This window comes from Leptonychotes weddellii, chromosome 10 (genome assembly GCF_054177405.1).
Source record: "Leptonychotes weddellii isolate Sample4059 chromosome 10, ASM5417740v2, whole genome shotgun sequence".
NCBI lineage: Eukaryota > Metazoa > Chordata > Mammalia > Carnivora > Phocidae > Leptonychotes > Leptonychotes weddellii.
In genome coordinates this window covers 38352422-38369964 of record NC_138378.1, presented here as the reverse complement: position 1 = coordinate 38369964, position 17543 = coordinate 38352422, and the positions used below count along the sequence as shown (strand labels likewise).

Sequence of the window (17543 nt, the reverse complement as noted above, 5' to 3'; positions counted from 1 at the left end):
TGCTTGTCCCTTTCCCCCTTCCCCTTCCCCCTGCTCATGCTCTCTCTCGCTCTTTCTCTCTCTCAAATAAATAAATAAAATCTTTTAAAATAAATAAATTAAATTAAAAAAAAAGAAAGGTCTATCCAGCAAACAACCCTTAAAGGAAGGACAAAGGACAAATGACAAAATGGATGAAAAATATCTGCAACTCACAGCACATATTAAAAGCTCACAGAAATAAAGAACCTGTTCAAAGCACATGAACAGTTCACAGGAAAGGAAATATAAATCACACAAAGATCTGAAAAATGTTCAACCATATCCTGCAAATTAAAACTAAAAGGAGATGCCATTTTCACCTGTAAGAAAGACAACATTCTAGATCAAATACACTCTGTTAACAAAACGGTGAAGAACATGTCTCACACACTGAAAAAAGGTCAACGCCTACAGAGGACCATCGAGCACTATCTAGCAATCCCACTTCTGAGAATTTATCCCCAGGTATGCCTGCCTGAACATGAAATGGCCTATGTACAAATTTATTCATTACATCACCATTGTTCTGTTGTTTTCAAGAGCCAAAAATCAGAAACAACCCAAGAGTCCAACAATACAGATTAAATGAGATTTAAAATAGATTAAATAAGCTAGGCTCTGTTCCCACTACAGAACACTGCACAGCTGTTACGAAAGGTGTGAGGAAGTTCTCTATGAACTAATAAGGAAAGAATCTCTAGAACACACTATGAAATCCTTTTTAAAATAATTTGTTAAAGGGGCGCCTGGGTGGGCGTCTGCCTCCAGCTCAGGTCGTGATCCCAGAGTCCTGGGATCAAGCTCCGAATCGGGCTCCTGCTCGGCAGGAGGCCTGCTTCTCTCTCTCCCACTCCCTCTGCTTGTGTTCCCTCTCTCGCTGTGTCTCTCTCTGTCAAATAAATAAATAAAATCTTTAAAAATAATAATAATAATAATTTGTTAAAGATGCTACCTTTGTATAAAAAGATACATATATTCATATTTGCTCACATGTGCATGAAGAAACACTAGAAAGATAGAAAAAATTAAAAGTGCTTGCCTATAGAGAGTAAGAGAAACAGAGTGGGTGACACATGAGTGAGAGCATGGCTTCCCAAGGCAGACCTTTTCATATCATTTTGACGTATGAACTATCTGATCATATTACCTATTCAAAAATCAATTACAACAAAATTGGAAGACTTACAATTTTCAATCTCAAAACCTACTACACAAAGCTATAGTAATCAAAACAGTGTAAGCACTGGCATAAGAAGAGGCATACATAACGATGAAACAGAACTGAAGGTTCATAAATAAACCCATACATATATAGTCAACAAGAGTACAGAGACCATTCAATGGGGAAGAATAGTCTTTTCAACAAATGATGATGGAAAGGCTGGATATTCACACGCAAAAGAATGAAGTTAGATCCTTACCTCACACCATACACAAAAATTAACTCAAAATGGATCAAAGACCTACCTGTATGGATTAAAACTATAAAACTCTTGAGAAGAAACTATAAGGTTAACCTTCACGACAATGGACTTTTGTAATGGTTTCTTAGATATAAAACCAAAAAACACAAAAGAAAAAAAAATAAAACTGGACTTCATCAAAATTAAAAACTGTTAGGGGTGGGGGATGGGTGAGATAGGTGAAGGGGATTAAGAGGTACAAACTGTCAGTTATAAAATGAATAAGTCACAGGGATATAAAGTAAAGCACAGGGACTACAGTGTATAATATTGTTATAACTTGTACGCTGACAGATGGTAACAACACTTACCAAGGTGAGCATTTGTAATGTATATAAATGTCAAATCACTATGTTGCACACCTGAAACTAATATAATATTGTATGTCAACTACATTTCAATAAAAAAAAAATATGTTAGGGGTGCCTGGCGGCTCAGTTAGTGGAGATGAGGCTCTTGATCTCCAGGTCATGATTTCAAGCCCCACACTGAGCCAAAAAAAAAAGAAAGAAAGAAAAGAGAAAGAATTTTTAAACTTTTGTGCATCAAAGAACACCATCAAGAAAGTGAAAGGCCAACCCACAGAATGGGAGAAAATATTTGCAAATCATATTACTAATAAGGGTCTGGTATCTGGAATTTATAAATTACTTACAATTCAGTAAAAAAAAAAAAAAAAAAGACAAACAATTCAATTTTCATTGTGAGCCCCAATTCGAGGCTTGAACTCACAACCCTGAGATCAAGACCTGAGCTGAGATCAACAGCTGGGTGCTTAACCGACTGAGCCACCCAGGCGTACCTCAAACAATTCAATTTTAAAATGAGTGATGATGGGACGCTTTGGTGGCTCAGTCAGTTAAGTGTCTGCCTTTGGCTCAGGTCATGACCCCAGGGTCCTGGGATCTGAGTCCCGCATTGGGCTCTTTGCTCAGCGGGGAGCCTGCTTCTCCTTCTGCCTGCAGCTCCCCCTGCTTGTGCACTCTCTCTCTGTCTCTTTGACAAATCAATAAATAAAATCTTTTTTAAAAAATTAAAAATAAAAATAAAATAAAATAATATGAGTGAAGAATCTGAATAGCTAGTTCTCCAAAGAAGATATACAAATGGCCAACAAGCACATGAAAAGATGCTCAATATCATTAGCCATTAGAAAAATGCACATCATGCTGTACCACTTCACACCCACCAGGATGGCTATAATCAAAAAATAAATAAAAATAAAAAAGGAAATAACAAGTATTGGCAAGGATGCAGATAAATCAGAACCCTCATTGGTGGGAATGTAAAAAGTCACTGTGGAAAAGAATTTGGCGGTGCCTCAATAAGTTAAACAGAATTATCATATGATCCAGCAATTCCACTCCTGAGTATATAACCAAAAGAACTGAAAACAGGTGCTCAAACAAAAACTTGTCCACACATGTGTATAGCAGCCCTATTCACAATAGCTAAAAGGCTGGGAACAAGCCAAGTGTCCATCAGTGAATGTATGGATAAACAAAATGTGATATATTCATGCAGTGGAATATTCTTCATATAATGGAATGAAGTACTGATAATATACTACAATGTATGTATGTATGTATGTATGCACAATGCATGTTCAAAAGATAAACCTTGAATACATTATGCTAAGTCAAAGAAGCCAGACACAAAAGGCTGCATATTGATTGTATGGTTCCATTTACATGAAATATCCAGATGAGGCAAATCCATAGAGACCAAAAGCAGATTCCTGGTTGCCAGGGCTAGGGGTGGGGGAGAATGGGAAGTGGCTGCTTAATGCGCATAGGGTTTCTTTTTGGGGTAATGAAAATGTTTTGAAACTAGACAGTGGTGCTGGTTACACAACTTGATCACTTAACTCTACACTTTAAAATGGTTTATTTTGGGCGCCTGGGTGGCTCAGTCGGTTAAGTGACTGCCTTCGGCTCAGGTCATGATCCTGGAGTCCCGGGATCGAGTCCCACATCGGGCTCCCTGCTCTGCGGGGAGCCTGCTTCTCCCTCTCCCCCTCCCCCTGCTTGTGTTCCCTCTCTCGCTGTGTCTCTCTCTGTCAAATAAATAAATAAAATCTTTTAAATAAATAAATAAATAAATAAAATAAAATGGTTTATTTTATGTTACATGTATTTTACCACAATAAAAAAGAAGTTAATTTTAGAAAGAATAAATACTGAGAATAAAAAATAAGTAACTGACTTAAAACTCAAATGACAGGCTAAACTCCAGACTAGGGCGCCTGGGTGGCTCAGTCGTTAAGCGTCTGCCTTCGGCTCAGGTCATGATCCCAGGGTCCTGGGATCGAGTCCCACATCGGGCTCCCTGCTCGGCGGGAAGCCTGCTCTCCCTCTGCCACTCCCGCTGCTTGTGTTCCTGCTCTCGCTATCTCGGTCTCGTCAAATAAATAAATAAAATCTTTAAAAAAAGAGAGAGAACTTTCCTTATAAAAAAATAAATAAATAATAAATAAATAAATAAGTAAATAAACTCCAGACTGGACATGGTCAAAGAAAAAATTAGTAAACTGGAGGATCCCCTCAGGGCACAGCAAAGAAAGAAAAAGCAATTGAGACACGATACCATGTATGCTATCATTTAATACACCCTTTGTTTGAAGAAAATATAGAGAGCCAACTAATTTATCAACATTTCTGAATTTGTGGACCCCAAAACAATATGGTTTTAAATTTGTCCTACTTCTGCTGAGAGATTCAGACTCTTCCTTTCATCCTGGGTTACTTCATGTCCTCAGATTATGACGATAGTGAGTTTCTTTACGCCTACGCCTACATCTTCTTTTTTAAAAATGGCCTTTAAGTTTTCAAACTGAGCTGCAATAACAGACTCTACTGGGCAAGAAAAAGAGGCTGACCCCACAATTCATGACCGGAAGTATGGAGGGACTCAGGAAATGAGATAAAAGGGGTGAAGGAGAATAAAGACGGGGGGGAGGAAGAAGGAGCCCAAGGAGGAAGCAAACGTATGGAACAGTAGAGCCACCAAAATAAGCCTGTCCTCATCTCCCTGGGCCCAGGGGCACTCATCACACAAAATAACTGAGCACCTACGGTGTGATGCATAAGGCAAGTGCTCTGCCATTACCGCAGGATACTGAACCACCACCACATCTATGACACTGTTTATAATGTGGCTCCAGACAGGTGGGGAAAGGAGAACTGGTAAAAAGTAGGCTGTTGTTCACCTTGGAAAATCAACTAAGCAAATCAAGGAATCATGAAAAGCTAGGATCTAAAAACAAAAATGGATTGGGGAGGCTGGCTGGTTCAGTCGGTGGGGCATGCGACTCTTGATTTTGGAGATGTAGGTTCGAGCCCCATGTTAGGTGCAGAGATTACTTAAAAATAAAATCTTTTAAAAGAAACAAAAACAAAAACAAAAATGGATATAGTTTGCCATTGGGGCAAAGGCGAGTTAGTAAACTAGTCACAGAGATGACACAGTGTACGTCTAAGACCTAAAAGAGGCAGAAATAAATAAAGGAAGCTGGTAAGCAAATCACTGAAGAGAATGAATGAAAAGGAAGGAGTGACAGAAAACTTGGTGCGCCTGGGTGGCTCAGTCGTTAATTGTCTGCCTTTAGCTCAGATCATGATCCCAGCGTTCTAGGATCGACTGAGCCCCCCCCCCCGCATCGGGCTCCAGCTCAGCTGGGAGCCTGCTTCTTCTCCCTCTCCAGCTCCTCCGTGCTTCCGTTCCCTCTCTCACTCTCTCTCTCTGTCAAATAAATAAATAAAATTTAAAAGAAAACTAATTTGGCCAACATCAGTCACACATCTGCATGAGACTTCACGAGAGCGATTGGCCTGTACCACAGTCCACCAGCCTTGCCATTTATTAACAGTGAAGATGCGGGGCGCCCGGATGGCTCAGTCGTTAAGCGTCTGCCTTCGGCTCAGGTCATGATCCCAGGGTCCTGGGATCGAGCCCTACATCGGGCTCCCTGCTCTGCGGGAAGCCTGCTTCTCCCTCTCCCACTCCCCCTGCTTGTGTTCCCTCTCACACTGTGTCTCTGTCAAATAAATAAATAAAATCTTTAAAAAAAAAAAAAATGAAGATGTGATCTCACATTGTGATTTCCTAAATTTACATTAACAATAATGCCTCTGGCATCCGAGTCCTTGCCGAAGCATATAAAAGGCTTCCACTGAAAGCTCACTCAGATTGCTAACATGCTTTATTGTAGTAAAAAGAGTAGGAAATTAAACAAATCCATAAAAATTACACACTAACCACAAAGCAAACACTAGATGTGGGCTTCCTCCTCCTGGTGCCTTCTCTTTGTGAACGAACCTGAAGAAGCCACTGACCTAATGGCCGTTATCACGGAGTGAACAGAGCTGAGGCACTCAGAGAGCTGCTACTCTCCTGAGATGTCTTTCCACGCTGGTCTAGCTCTTTGCCGCCCACAAGAGATCAGACCCCACAGAGAATACACAGGTAGCTCTTTTTAATACCATGGCAGCTTCTGATTTGCTCAACAAAGCCAACAGGTGATTGCTTCCCTGGGCCCATTACAAATGGCTCAGTGTTGGAACAAGAAGCTTGAGAGCAGAGAGCTCTCTTTCAACTATTCCGTTTTGGTATAACATTTATTTTTTTTCCTAACTATAGAAGCAATGCATGTTTAATACTCAACTTTGAGAGCATGTAATGCCTCCCACTGAACACTACTTTCAGTGCTCTTTCTGAAGGATGGAGATTCCCAATGGGCTGCCGAAGGCCACATCTGGACCCAGTTTCCTGGGCCCACTCAGTCACTCTGGGTGTCCAATAAAGCACCCTTAACCTCTGGCTCATTCTGCAGCAGAGGGCAAAAGCTGATGAATGTATGCACTGGGTTTTTCCCCCTAAATCAATTATCAGAGGAAGAGCCAGAGAACAGGAAAAACCCTTTGAAATCACCAGTTATGAGCCATGCAGGATTAAAGATGGCCACAAATTCTGACATCCCTTCCATTGCAAGGTGGGTCTCCATCCCTCCCCTGGAAGCTGGGTGGGCTGTGAGACTACTTTGTCCAATAGCATATGGCAGAAGTGATGCTGTACCCCTTTCCAGGCCTGGCCTCAAGGGGCTGGCACTCTCATTTCCTGTCTCTTGAAACGCCTGGTCTTGGAGTGCTCACTGTGGGAGAAGCCAGCCACAATGTTAGAAATCAAGCTACCCAACAGTCCACCAGGCTGCGAGAAGCCCAAATGATGGGGAGAGACCCTGGAGAATAAGATGAGGTGGGAAAGAGGGGGGAAGCAAGATGCACACGCGCCATCTTAGAAGTAGATCCTCCAGCCCCAGCCAACACCATATGGATCAGAGACAAGCACCCAGCTAAGCCCCTCTTAGATTCCTGACCCACAAAACTGTGAGGAACACAGAAGGGTTATTTTTAAGCCACTGCATTTTGGGGTAGTATGCTATGCAGCAATAGTGAATAGGAGCATAAGGCAAGGTAGGCAAGTTCTTGAGAAGAGGAGATGCTCCCACAAAGCCAAAGGGTCAGGGGGCCAGCTGAACTGGACCAGAGTGAGGAGGGGTGCCATGGCAGAAGCAAAGCCTGAGAGTTCCAAACAAACTACACCCAAACAGGTCAAGGGTGCTGAGAATTCTGGTCCTGTGGGTGTGGTGGGTCAGCTAGGTTTCAAATACCAACTCAAGACCAACTGGGGCAGAACAGGCTTCAAAGAGCCATTTGGGGGAATTACGCTCCTTGCTCCTCCCTCCCAGGTACCCAGAAAAGGGGGTACCCTCATTAACTGCATACACATCTATGACAGACCCCTCTCCATCCCCACTGCCAGAAAGGCAGTTCTGCTAGGACCACCTACTCCCCTTGACCACACCCCTTCTATTAATCCCACCTCCCAGGAGCCACCAACAAAACAAGTCAAGGACACACAAGTGGCACTTTCAGGTAGCCCTTCCAGAAGGCATTTCTCCTATCCCGCTTTCCAACAGCCCCAGACTTCCACTGTGGCTCCAGGTGGCCCCCAGGAGGTCAACTCCGTATTCTACGAAGCACATGACCTAAACTGAGTCACGCAGTCCATCCCATATTGGTTCAAGGGTGGCCATGTGACCTAAGCTGGCCCAATCAACATGACCTTCAGGACTTCCGCTTGAAATGCAGAAACAAAGACTTGCTCTCCTTCTTGGGATGGTGAACTGTGAAGACTGCAACCATCATGACCATCCTGCAGAAGGCATGCCTGAGGACAAGGCTGACATGCACGGGGGGAAAGCAGGGCTCAGAGAATCCCAGAGAACAGTCACAGCGGTGATGACAGAGGGCACCTAGCCCAAGCTGAACCTGAACTCATCATACCTCCACATGCTTCAGTCATAAAGCAATAAGCTCTATTTCAATGAAGACAGTTGAGGTGGGCGGGGCCTAAGGGGAAGAGCTGCAGCTAGTGAGGAAAAGCCTGAAAGGTGGGGCGGGTAGGGAACAGAACAGGAAATAAAGGGGACAATCTTCCTGCTATTCAATCCTTAACAACAAGTTAAGAGAAATAAACTAAATGTAAATTTAAAATAAAGTTCTAGTCATTAAAGAGCAAAGGAGTGAAAATAAACACTAAATCTAATTAAGTCAATAGCCAAGACATGGAAGCAACCTAAGTGTCCACTGATAGATGAATACATAAAGAAGAGATGGTATATAGACACAAGAGAATACTATTCAGGAAGAAGAAGAAGGAGAGGGAGGGAGGAGGAGGAGGGGGAGGGGAGGGGTAAGGGGGGGAGGAGGGGGAGAAGGAGGAGGAAATCCTGCCATTTGCAAGAACGTGGATGGACCTTAAGGGCTTTCAGTCAGAGAATGACAAATACTATACAATCTCACATACATGTAGAATCTAAAAAACCCATCTCATAGATTCAGAGCACAGATTGGTGGTTGCCAGAGGCAGGAGGTGGAAGGTGGGTGAAATGGGTGAAAGTGGCCAAAAGGTTCAAACCTCCAGTTGTAAGATAAATAAACTCTGGGATATAAGGTATGCCGAAGTGAACAAAGTTAACAATATTGTATCACATATTTGAAAGTTGCTAGGAGAGTAGATCTTAAAAGTTCTCATCACAAGAAAAGTAAAACTGTAACTACATGAGGTGATGAACTAACGGAACATAACACTGGTGATCATTTCACAATAGACCCAGATATCAAATCATCATGTTGTACAACTAAAGCTAATAGGGTGTTACATGTCAATTGCATTATAAAACTAGAAAAAAAAATTAAATTTTTTTTCAAAAAGGAAATTAAACTACTTTATTTAAGTCTTAAAATTGTCAAAGCAGCCCCGAGAATCCTAAAATAAAGAAAATGTATTTATTAGCAGTTGGTTTGTGTTCCATCATCCTTTCAGCTCTCAGAGGGCTTTTCATACTGGAGCTGGAAACCAAAAACTCAAAATTAAGCAAAACACAGCAAGCGTGTAAAACATGCTCTCTGCATCCTGTTCTACCAAAGACCATAAAAGAGATAAAAAGCTGAAAGAGCAAGACAGGCACTGTTGTTTCACTGAAGTGTTTCTGAAAGTCCGAAGGATTTGGAAATAAATTTTGATTAAAACTCTCCGCATAAATCACGTCAATTTTTATCAAAACGATCAGATGTATCATATCCCCACATACTTAAATTGTGGCCCCTTATAAAATTATAGTGTTTATAGTACATTGCTTCAGGCACTTCAGAGAATTATCTGGATAAAATACGTATCATTTCAAAAAGTAAAAGGAACACAAAACACTCCTCTTCAAGGACTCAGATGAAAGCTGTTTTGTTTTCATTTGAGCATTCCTTAACAACCACTAGTGTTCTCCCATTTAAAGTGCCTTCATTTACGCTTTTATACAGGGCTTCAGTACATTCTAAAATACGTCTGAGATTACTCAGAAATGAGATGATTCTACAAATATCAAGCACAGAAGACAATGATGACAGCATTTAATCCTCAGCTCAGCAAACAGAAATAATTATTCAGATGACCTGACTTAATTACTAATTTTGGGAAGAAACACGTTTGCAGCAAAGCCATGCTGAAGGATCCCAGTGGACACAGGGTGGGAAAAAATACTGGAGACGTCTATGACCAGAATTATGAATGGAGCTCTAAACTTGGATTATTTCCAGAAGAGGCAAATACATTCATTCTACTCTATCAGGACCCAAGTAGAGAGTGGGATTCGATTTAAGGCAGGGGTATCCTAATCATGGCAAACGGACACTTCACACGGGTAAGAGGAAAGAAATGCTGAAGAGGGATAAGAATATCACTCTTCTAAACGTAAGTGAATCTGATGAGCTGACAATCCTCAATGTGGGGCTTTGCTACAGAGCTTCAAAATCAGGCAGTAATTTCTAACCCTTCAGGTTGAAAATACGTCCAATAAATAAGGGATCAAGCATTGTTTCTTCCAGAGAAAGTCAAAGTATAGGAGATACTACAGAGTTAACTATTAACAAGTCTTAGAGGTCTACAAAAGAGTATGATGGCAGCAAAAGAAATTGCAGCCAGATACTGAGACATTCTACTAAGAACAGCCTCACAGTGAGATGTATTACCAAAGGAAGCTAAACATTCTAATAGCTTTAAAGAAAAAGGCAAAACATGATGATTTTAAATGCAATCTGCCCCCCCCAGAAACATGAAAACAATATAAATGAATGTCCCCTTAAACAGACTCATAATTTCAGATTCATTAATCTCCCATAAACCAGGACCACTATTCCAAGGCATTTTCTAGACTAAACCTCAGTCAAACTAGGTTGGCATTCCCGCCAATAAGCAGTTAGGCAAAGACCTATGCCTTCACTGTCCAATATGACAACCATTAAGCACACAGGGTATTGGGTATTTGAAGTGTGCCTGGTCCAAATTGAGATGGGCTATATGTATAAACTACACACCAAAATTTAGAAGACTTTAGCACCAAAAAAGAATGAAAATGATCTCAGTCAACTTTTTATACTGATAGTGAGGTGAAATCATACTATTTTGGATATATTTGGGTTAAATAAAATATACTTTTAAAATTAATTTCACTTGTTTCTTTTTACTTTTTTTTAATATGGCTACTAGAAATTGAAAAGGACATGTGGCTCACATTTGTGGCTTGCATTGTTTTCTCTGTCGGACATGATAAGCAAGCAAAATGAAACACCACTGTATCAAACACACGTCTGGGTTGCTAAACATTTCACAGGTGAACAGAAGAATGAAGAAGGGTAAACAGTATCAGGGGCCTTCAGAGGAATCTTACCACAGCAGAGAAGCAGCCACTACGTTGTTTTAAAGAAGTGATAAGCACAAACAACAAACTTCCTGGAAAAGGAGATGCTGTAATTACAGATTCTCTTTTCCCCCTTCTAGACTTCAAGACTCTCCTCTTGGGCGGGCTCACCCTCCTGCCTACCTTTGATGAGCTCCGGCCTGTATGTCTTCCGCAGCTGCTCCAGGAAGCTGTTGTAGAAGCTCTCTGCCTGCTCCGTGGGCATTGCCAGGTGGAAGTCAGGCTTGTTGCCCTTGAGGACGCACTGGAGGGTGAACTGGCTGATGCACAGCACCTCGTACTGTTTGTCCATCACACTCTTTGACCAGTGTTTCCCGCTCTCATCCTCAAACACGCGCAGGTTTAAAATCTTTCTGACCCTAAGAGGAAAACAGTGGTGAGAGCTACCTAAAGAATCATAAGCCCCCCAACACACTCCATACCTCCAAAATGTCACCAACATCCTGTCAAATAAGGACATAATATTGACATAATATTATATGTATTACATATATATAAGGACAAAAGGAGCAAGTTATTTGGGCCCTGGGCAAGTTATGTGAGGTAGTCACAGGGCTGTTTTGGGATTCCTTTTTTTTTTTTGGTCAGTCCCTCCAGCAGCTATCCACAGGAACCGGAGCTAAGAACAACCACTCACTACCTGCTCTTTCAAGTTAGTGGATATGTCAAGACATGGGTCCAATTCTAATTTTTTTATAGAAGAATTCAATCTTTACACTGGAAAAAACGATACCCCCTTTTTACATCCTTTCTTGGAGCTACTCAAAATGAACCACTGGGCAAACACCATGAAGAAAACTCAAGGTTACTGCAAATATACAAAAAGGCTGGCGAAAGCCTCCCTGACAACTGTGTCACATGCCTCTTGAGCCCCAGGAGGACCTTTCTTATAAATGTGGATGACAAAGAGTGGCCACTTTGGGGCGCCTGGGTGGCTCAGTCATTAAGCATCTGCCTTCAGCTCAGGTCATGATCCCAGGGTCCTGGGATCGAGCCCCGCATCGAGCCCCGCATCGGGCTCCCTGCTTGGCGGGAAGCCTGCTTCTCCCTCTCCCACTCCCCCTGCTTGTGGTTCCCTCTCTCACTGCATCTCTCTCTGTCAAATAAATAAATAAAATCTTTAAAAAAAAAAAAAAAAAGAAAGAAAGAAAGAGCAGTCACTTTGGCAAGGAAGAGAACCAGGGAACATTTATTCCTTAGCAGGAATTAAGTTCCAAGTCTGATTTCAACCTAATACAAAGGGACATTTGGGTGGAATTACACCAGGTATGGGCACCAACAGGCAGAATAAACAGATCCACATACACCTGAAGCAAATGTGCCATGTGGTGCTGGGGGTGGGAGGAGGGCAAACATGGGGACAGGGGAGGCGGCCTGTACTTAGAGAGCCAGTCAGGGAACAGCAATGACAAACTCCCCCATCTTAGTAAAAAGAGCACCAGCTTCCAAGTCAGCAAGCCTAGATTCTAACTTGAATTCAGGCTTTTTGCTACATACATGTTCATGATCTTAGGAAAGTAATTTAACTGTCTGAGCTCCAGATCCTATGCACACAATGAACAACTGAGCATTTTTTAAGTGCATAAATGGTGCCCAGATCATACTGCTTAAATTGGAAAGAGAAATCATTCATATGAAAAGAAGTTAAGTTTTGCAATAAGAGAATGGTTCATGGATAAAGGAGCAAATAGGGACCGAGGCCATTGGGTTCCAGCTCTGCTCCTGACTTAGTGGGTGTCACCTGACAAACAAACTACTCTTCCTTGGTCTCCTCACCTGAAACATGGAGATAACCACATTACATCAATGGGACACAGATAAAAGTAACAGGGGCTCACTTCATAGGAACAAAATACTATCAAAGTTCCCAGTGTATGTATATATATAACTTAGGTAGGTAGGTATAGATAGAGATATAACCACTACATAGCCCATTCAAACAGCAATGACTCAGAAATCTGCCTCTTACATGTGCTCCAGGTCCTTCTGTGTATCTTCCAGAGAAATACCCAGCAACACACAGATGCCCCGTCCAATAGCACTTATTTGCTCTCCTCCAACTAGAAAGGAAACAAAAAGGAAAAAAGACTCAGAACCAAACAGGTGGCATGATGCACTTTTAAGTAACCAAAGGAATGTTTAAACATCACATATACTTCTTATAACTTTTTTATCTAGAATGAATGAGTTCTTAAATGAATAACCATTAAGCCAAATTTTAGGGCCATATTTTCATCCGTGTTACCTTGGGTAAGACACCTCAAACTTTCCATGACAGAATTTGCCCATCTGTAAAAACAGAACAGAGTTTTCCTCTCCAGAGAATCAAGCTTAGCTGTATTAATTCTCTGAAAAGAGATACCTGCTTTTCTTGGGAATCAGCAAATATCATAACACAATATAGAGATAGCACAAAATAATAGACATTTATGTCAGAAAAATAAAGAAATAATTTTTCTACTTACTATGAAAAGATAAATACATTATACATAAAAACCACAGTTTAAAAGGTAAGCTTCAAGGTGCCTGAGTGGCGCAGTCAGTTGACATCCAACTTTTGGTTTCGGCTCAGGTCATGTTCTCCGGGTCGTGGCATCAAACCCTGTGTCGAGCTCCAGAGCTCGAGACTCTCTCTCCCTCTTCCTCTGCTCCTCCCCCCTTCTCTAAAATACATAAATAAATCTTTTTAAATTAAAAAAATAATAATTAAATAAATACAAGTTAAGCTTCAAGTCAGCGAACTTCTATTATTTCCCAGTTTGGTACTAAACTTTGTATTCTAAACCAGTGACCTCCAAATCCCTTTCATTCATGCACCTCATCCACAAAACAACAAACCTCTTAATATATATTCCAAACATCTGTGTACGTATTTATACTCAAATGTACGCTTTACTAACAAGAGGCAGTATCTCATGCTGGCACAGTTCTTAGGCCAAGATCCATCATTATGATGGTAAACCTAAATCCATATTTCAAATGTTAAATCTTTGTATCTTTCAAAATTTTTGGCCAACTTTTTGCCAAATCTCATTAGATTACTGATGTCTTGTTATTTTACCATCTATTAACCTAATGTTCCAATCCGGAGAAGGGTAGACTCTGCCATGTTCCTGTTTGCTTCTGCTGGATCATAGTATCTGTAAATATACCTGACAAGGCATCATAGACTGGAACATGTTGCCATATCCTGCAAGCTAAGGAAAGAATGAGAAACCCCCCTCTTCTCCACCTATCTGACAAGGGACCACCTGACATGCAGACCCCAGGGGAGTATCAGCATCAACACATTCCAACCCAAATATCAGTAAAGCTTAATTTCTCTTCTTTTTATGCTAAGAAGTATTTTCTTCTGTGTTGCTTGGCTTATAATGGACTATGAGTGATTTACTGTCCTTTGAGCCAATGACTCAGAAGCTGAAAACAGAAATAATCTATCCTGAAATAAGCAATAAACAATTGGGGTGGTTCGCTTGTTTGGGTTGCTTTAGAAAAAGCTTCCGGCTTTATTTGTTCTTTAAAGAAGTCACTATCATTTTCTTATAATATCAATGTATTTTTTAAAATTTTCCCCACAGTATGTTTTAAAAGCTTAAATATAATGGTTATTGAGTTATAGCCACCATTAAATTAATGCATAAGCATTATAGAAAATTTGGAAAATATAAGAAATAGGAAGGAAAAAAAGAACACCCAAAGATAAGCACTTTAATATTTCAATGATTTCCTTTTGATATTTTCTCTATCCATGGGTTTACTTTGTATTTGTTTTCAACTACTGTAATAATATTGTATATAAATTTTTGTGTCCCATCTTTTTTTAACAGTGCCTAAGGATTTTTTCATGTTATAAGCTTTTCCTAAACATCTTTTAATAGTTACATCCCATCAAGTGGAATAGTTGCAGTCCATCCAATGGACCGACTAACCATCCCATTGGGCTGGATATATTGTTTGTTTCAAAATTCTCACTTCAATAAATAACACTGTGGGGAAAATCTTTGTATACTAGACTTTAGACTTTACATTTTGGAGCAGTTTTAAGTTCACAGCAAAATTGAGCAAAGATACAGAGACTGAGGGTGTCTGGGTGGCTCAGTCAGTTAAGTGTCTGACTCTAGATTTGGGCTCAGGTCATGGTCTCAGAGTCATGAGATCAAGCCCTACATCAGGCTCTGCGCTGGGCATGGAGCCTGCTTAAGATTCTCTCTCTCCTTCTCCCTCTGCCCCACATCCCCTCTCAAAAATAAAAGAAAAAGAGGGCGCCTGGGTGGCTCAGTTGGTTAAGCGACTGCCTTCGGCTCAGGTCATGATCCTGGAGTCCCTGGATAGAGTCCCGCATCGGGCTCCCTGCTCGGCAGGGAGTCTGCTTCTCCCTCTGACCCTCCCCCCTCTCATGTGCTTGCTCTCTCTCATTCTCTCTCTCTCAAATAAATAAATAAAATCTTTAAAAATAAAAGAAAAATAAAAGAAAAAGATACTATACTCACTGTCCCCATACATGCATAGCTTCCCCATTGTCAACATCCCCCACCAGAGGGGTACATTTGTTACAACTGATGAACCTGCACTGACACATTATTATCACTCAAAGTCCATAGTTTACATTAGGGTTCACTCTTGGTGTTGTACATTCTATAGGTTTGGACAAATATACAGTAACATGTATCCACCATTACAGTACCATACAGAGCAGTTCCACTGCTCTAAGAATCCTCCCTGCTCTGCCTATTCATCCTTCTAAATCTTTTCCTACAATTAGTATTCTCTTCTTAGAACAGATTCCGAAAAGTAGAATCACTATTCAAAGTGATTCAAATCACTACCTGAAGAGTTTCATGCTTCTCTCTCTTCCTCAGCCACTCTCTCGTGCTCTCTCTCAAATAAATAAATAAAATCTTTAAAAAAAAAAAGTTTTTTTAAAAAGGGGGGCGCCTGAGTGGCTCAGTCAGTTAAGTGTTTCCCTTCGGCTCAGGTCATGGTCCCAGAGGGGCTCCTTGCTCAGTGGGGAGCCTGCTTCTCCCTCTCTGAGCTCTGCCACTATTTCATGCTCCCTCTTTCTCAAATAAATAAAATCTTTAAAAAAATTTTTTGAAGAGTTTCAACATTTTTATAATGTATTACTGCCTTAATAAGAAAAAAATTATGCCCCAAAGCCTATCTATAACATAGTTTGCTCTCTTATTTTGTAGTAGTTTTGTTTCCCCCCTCCAGGGACAAGTAGAAGAACTAGGAGATCCAAAGGGTTCTTTTATTATAGACAAATGGATTTCCAAGGGAAAAAACTTGAGAGTCACTAATTTAGACAACAGATCACAGGGCTAGAAAAGACCTGAGATATTTGGTCAATTTACCATGTACACTGGCATCACCACTGATCTCTTCTTCAAGAAGAATTCACAACCTCTCAAATTAACTCACTCAAGCCCATTTTAGATCCTCTTCCCAACATTCTATGATTCTATTCAGATTTTCACTGCTGAAGCTAAGTGATGGGACATGGGAGTTACCACACTTTGCCACCTGTGTAACCAAAGGAACATGTTTGAAATGTTCCATAATAAAGCTTTTAAAATTAGATTATCACAATAACCATGCTAAGGCATCAAAATGTGCTTGACCAATCTCATTGAGTCTGCCACATAATTAGATATGACTCCTAATATTGTACTCTGTCCCAACCATAAAATCAGAAGTGACATTTTAGACCCCCATAATAAAATGCCATTTGTGTACAGCCACGTTTCAGTGAAGCCAGTCACATTCTAAAGGAATCAGAAAATCTTTCCATTACAGTTCAACTAGAAGGCCTGGCTAACCTGAAGGTCCCTCCAGCACTGAGAGAGAATTCCATTTTATTTAAAACTTCCCACAATTAATACCCTTCTCTTTTTTTAAATACCCTTCTCTTTTTTTAAATACCCTTACCTTTTTTAATATGCAGGTTTGTTTGTTGTTTTTTAACCAAAAGCACCAATTTAAATCTTTTTATTTATTTATTTATTTTAAAGATTTTATTTATTATCTGACAGAGAGAGACACAGCAAGAGAGGGAACACAAGCAGGAGGAGTGGGAGAGGGAAAAGCAGGCTTCCTGCAAGCAGGGAGCCCCATGCGGGGCTCAATCCCAGGACCCTGGGATCATGACCTGAGCCGAAGGCAGACGCTTAACAACTGAGCCACCCAGGCGCCCCCAAAAGCACCAATTTAAATAGTAAACTAAAATCACTCAAACTATTCAGCAAATCTCACAAAATACATGTTCTCAATATTCCAGATCAGCAGAATGAAGAGTGCAAGAGAAAATTAAAACTTAAATTCCTCAAAGTTCACTCATTGTTCGTGATGACCACACAGAGCAGAATGCAAGATTTTGCTCAAAAAAGCAAAAAATTTTTTCATCTATGTATTTACCCAGTTTTAGTTCATTTAAATATTAACTGAAAGGCCAAAAAACCTTTGTTTTAAAAGCCGTGTAAATCCCAAAGCTATTGTGTTCCCTATTACTCCAGGACCATATCCAAAATCAGTTAACAGAACAGCTTAGAGGGGCGCCTGGGTGGCTCAGTTGGTTAAGCGACTGCCTTCGGCTCAGGTCATGATCCTGGAGTCCCTGGATCGAGTCCCGCATCGGGCTCCCTGCTCAGCAAGGAGCCTGCTTCTCCCTCTAACCCTACCCCCTCTCATGTACTCTCTCTCTCTCTCATTCTCGCTCTCTCAAATAAATAAATAAATCTTTAAAAAAA

General features: G+C 40.8%; 1 protein-coding gene across 1 annotated transcript in view; it reads right to left on the bottom strand.

Annotated features, from left to right (window-relative positions):
- The window catches only part of DTD1 (D-aminoacyl-tRNA deacylase 1), a 138705-nt gene that overhangs the window by 119822 nt on the left and 1340 nt on the right, over nucleotides 1–17543 (bottom strand). Inside the window, exons 2-3 of the mRNA XM_081831987.1 lie at nucleotides 12767–12857; nucleotides 10921–11156 (exon numbers count right to left, since the gene is read on the bottom strand). Of these exons, the coding sequence (XP_081688113.1) occupies nucleotides 10921–11156; nucleotides 12767–12857 (327 nt within the window). The remainder of the gene's footprint in view (nucleotides 1–10920; nucleotides 11157–12766; nucleotides 12858–17543) is intronic.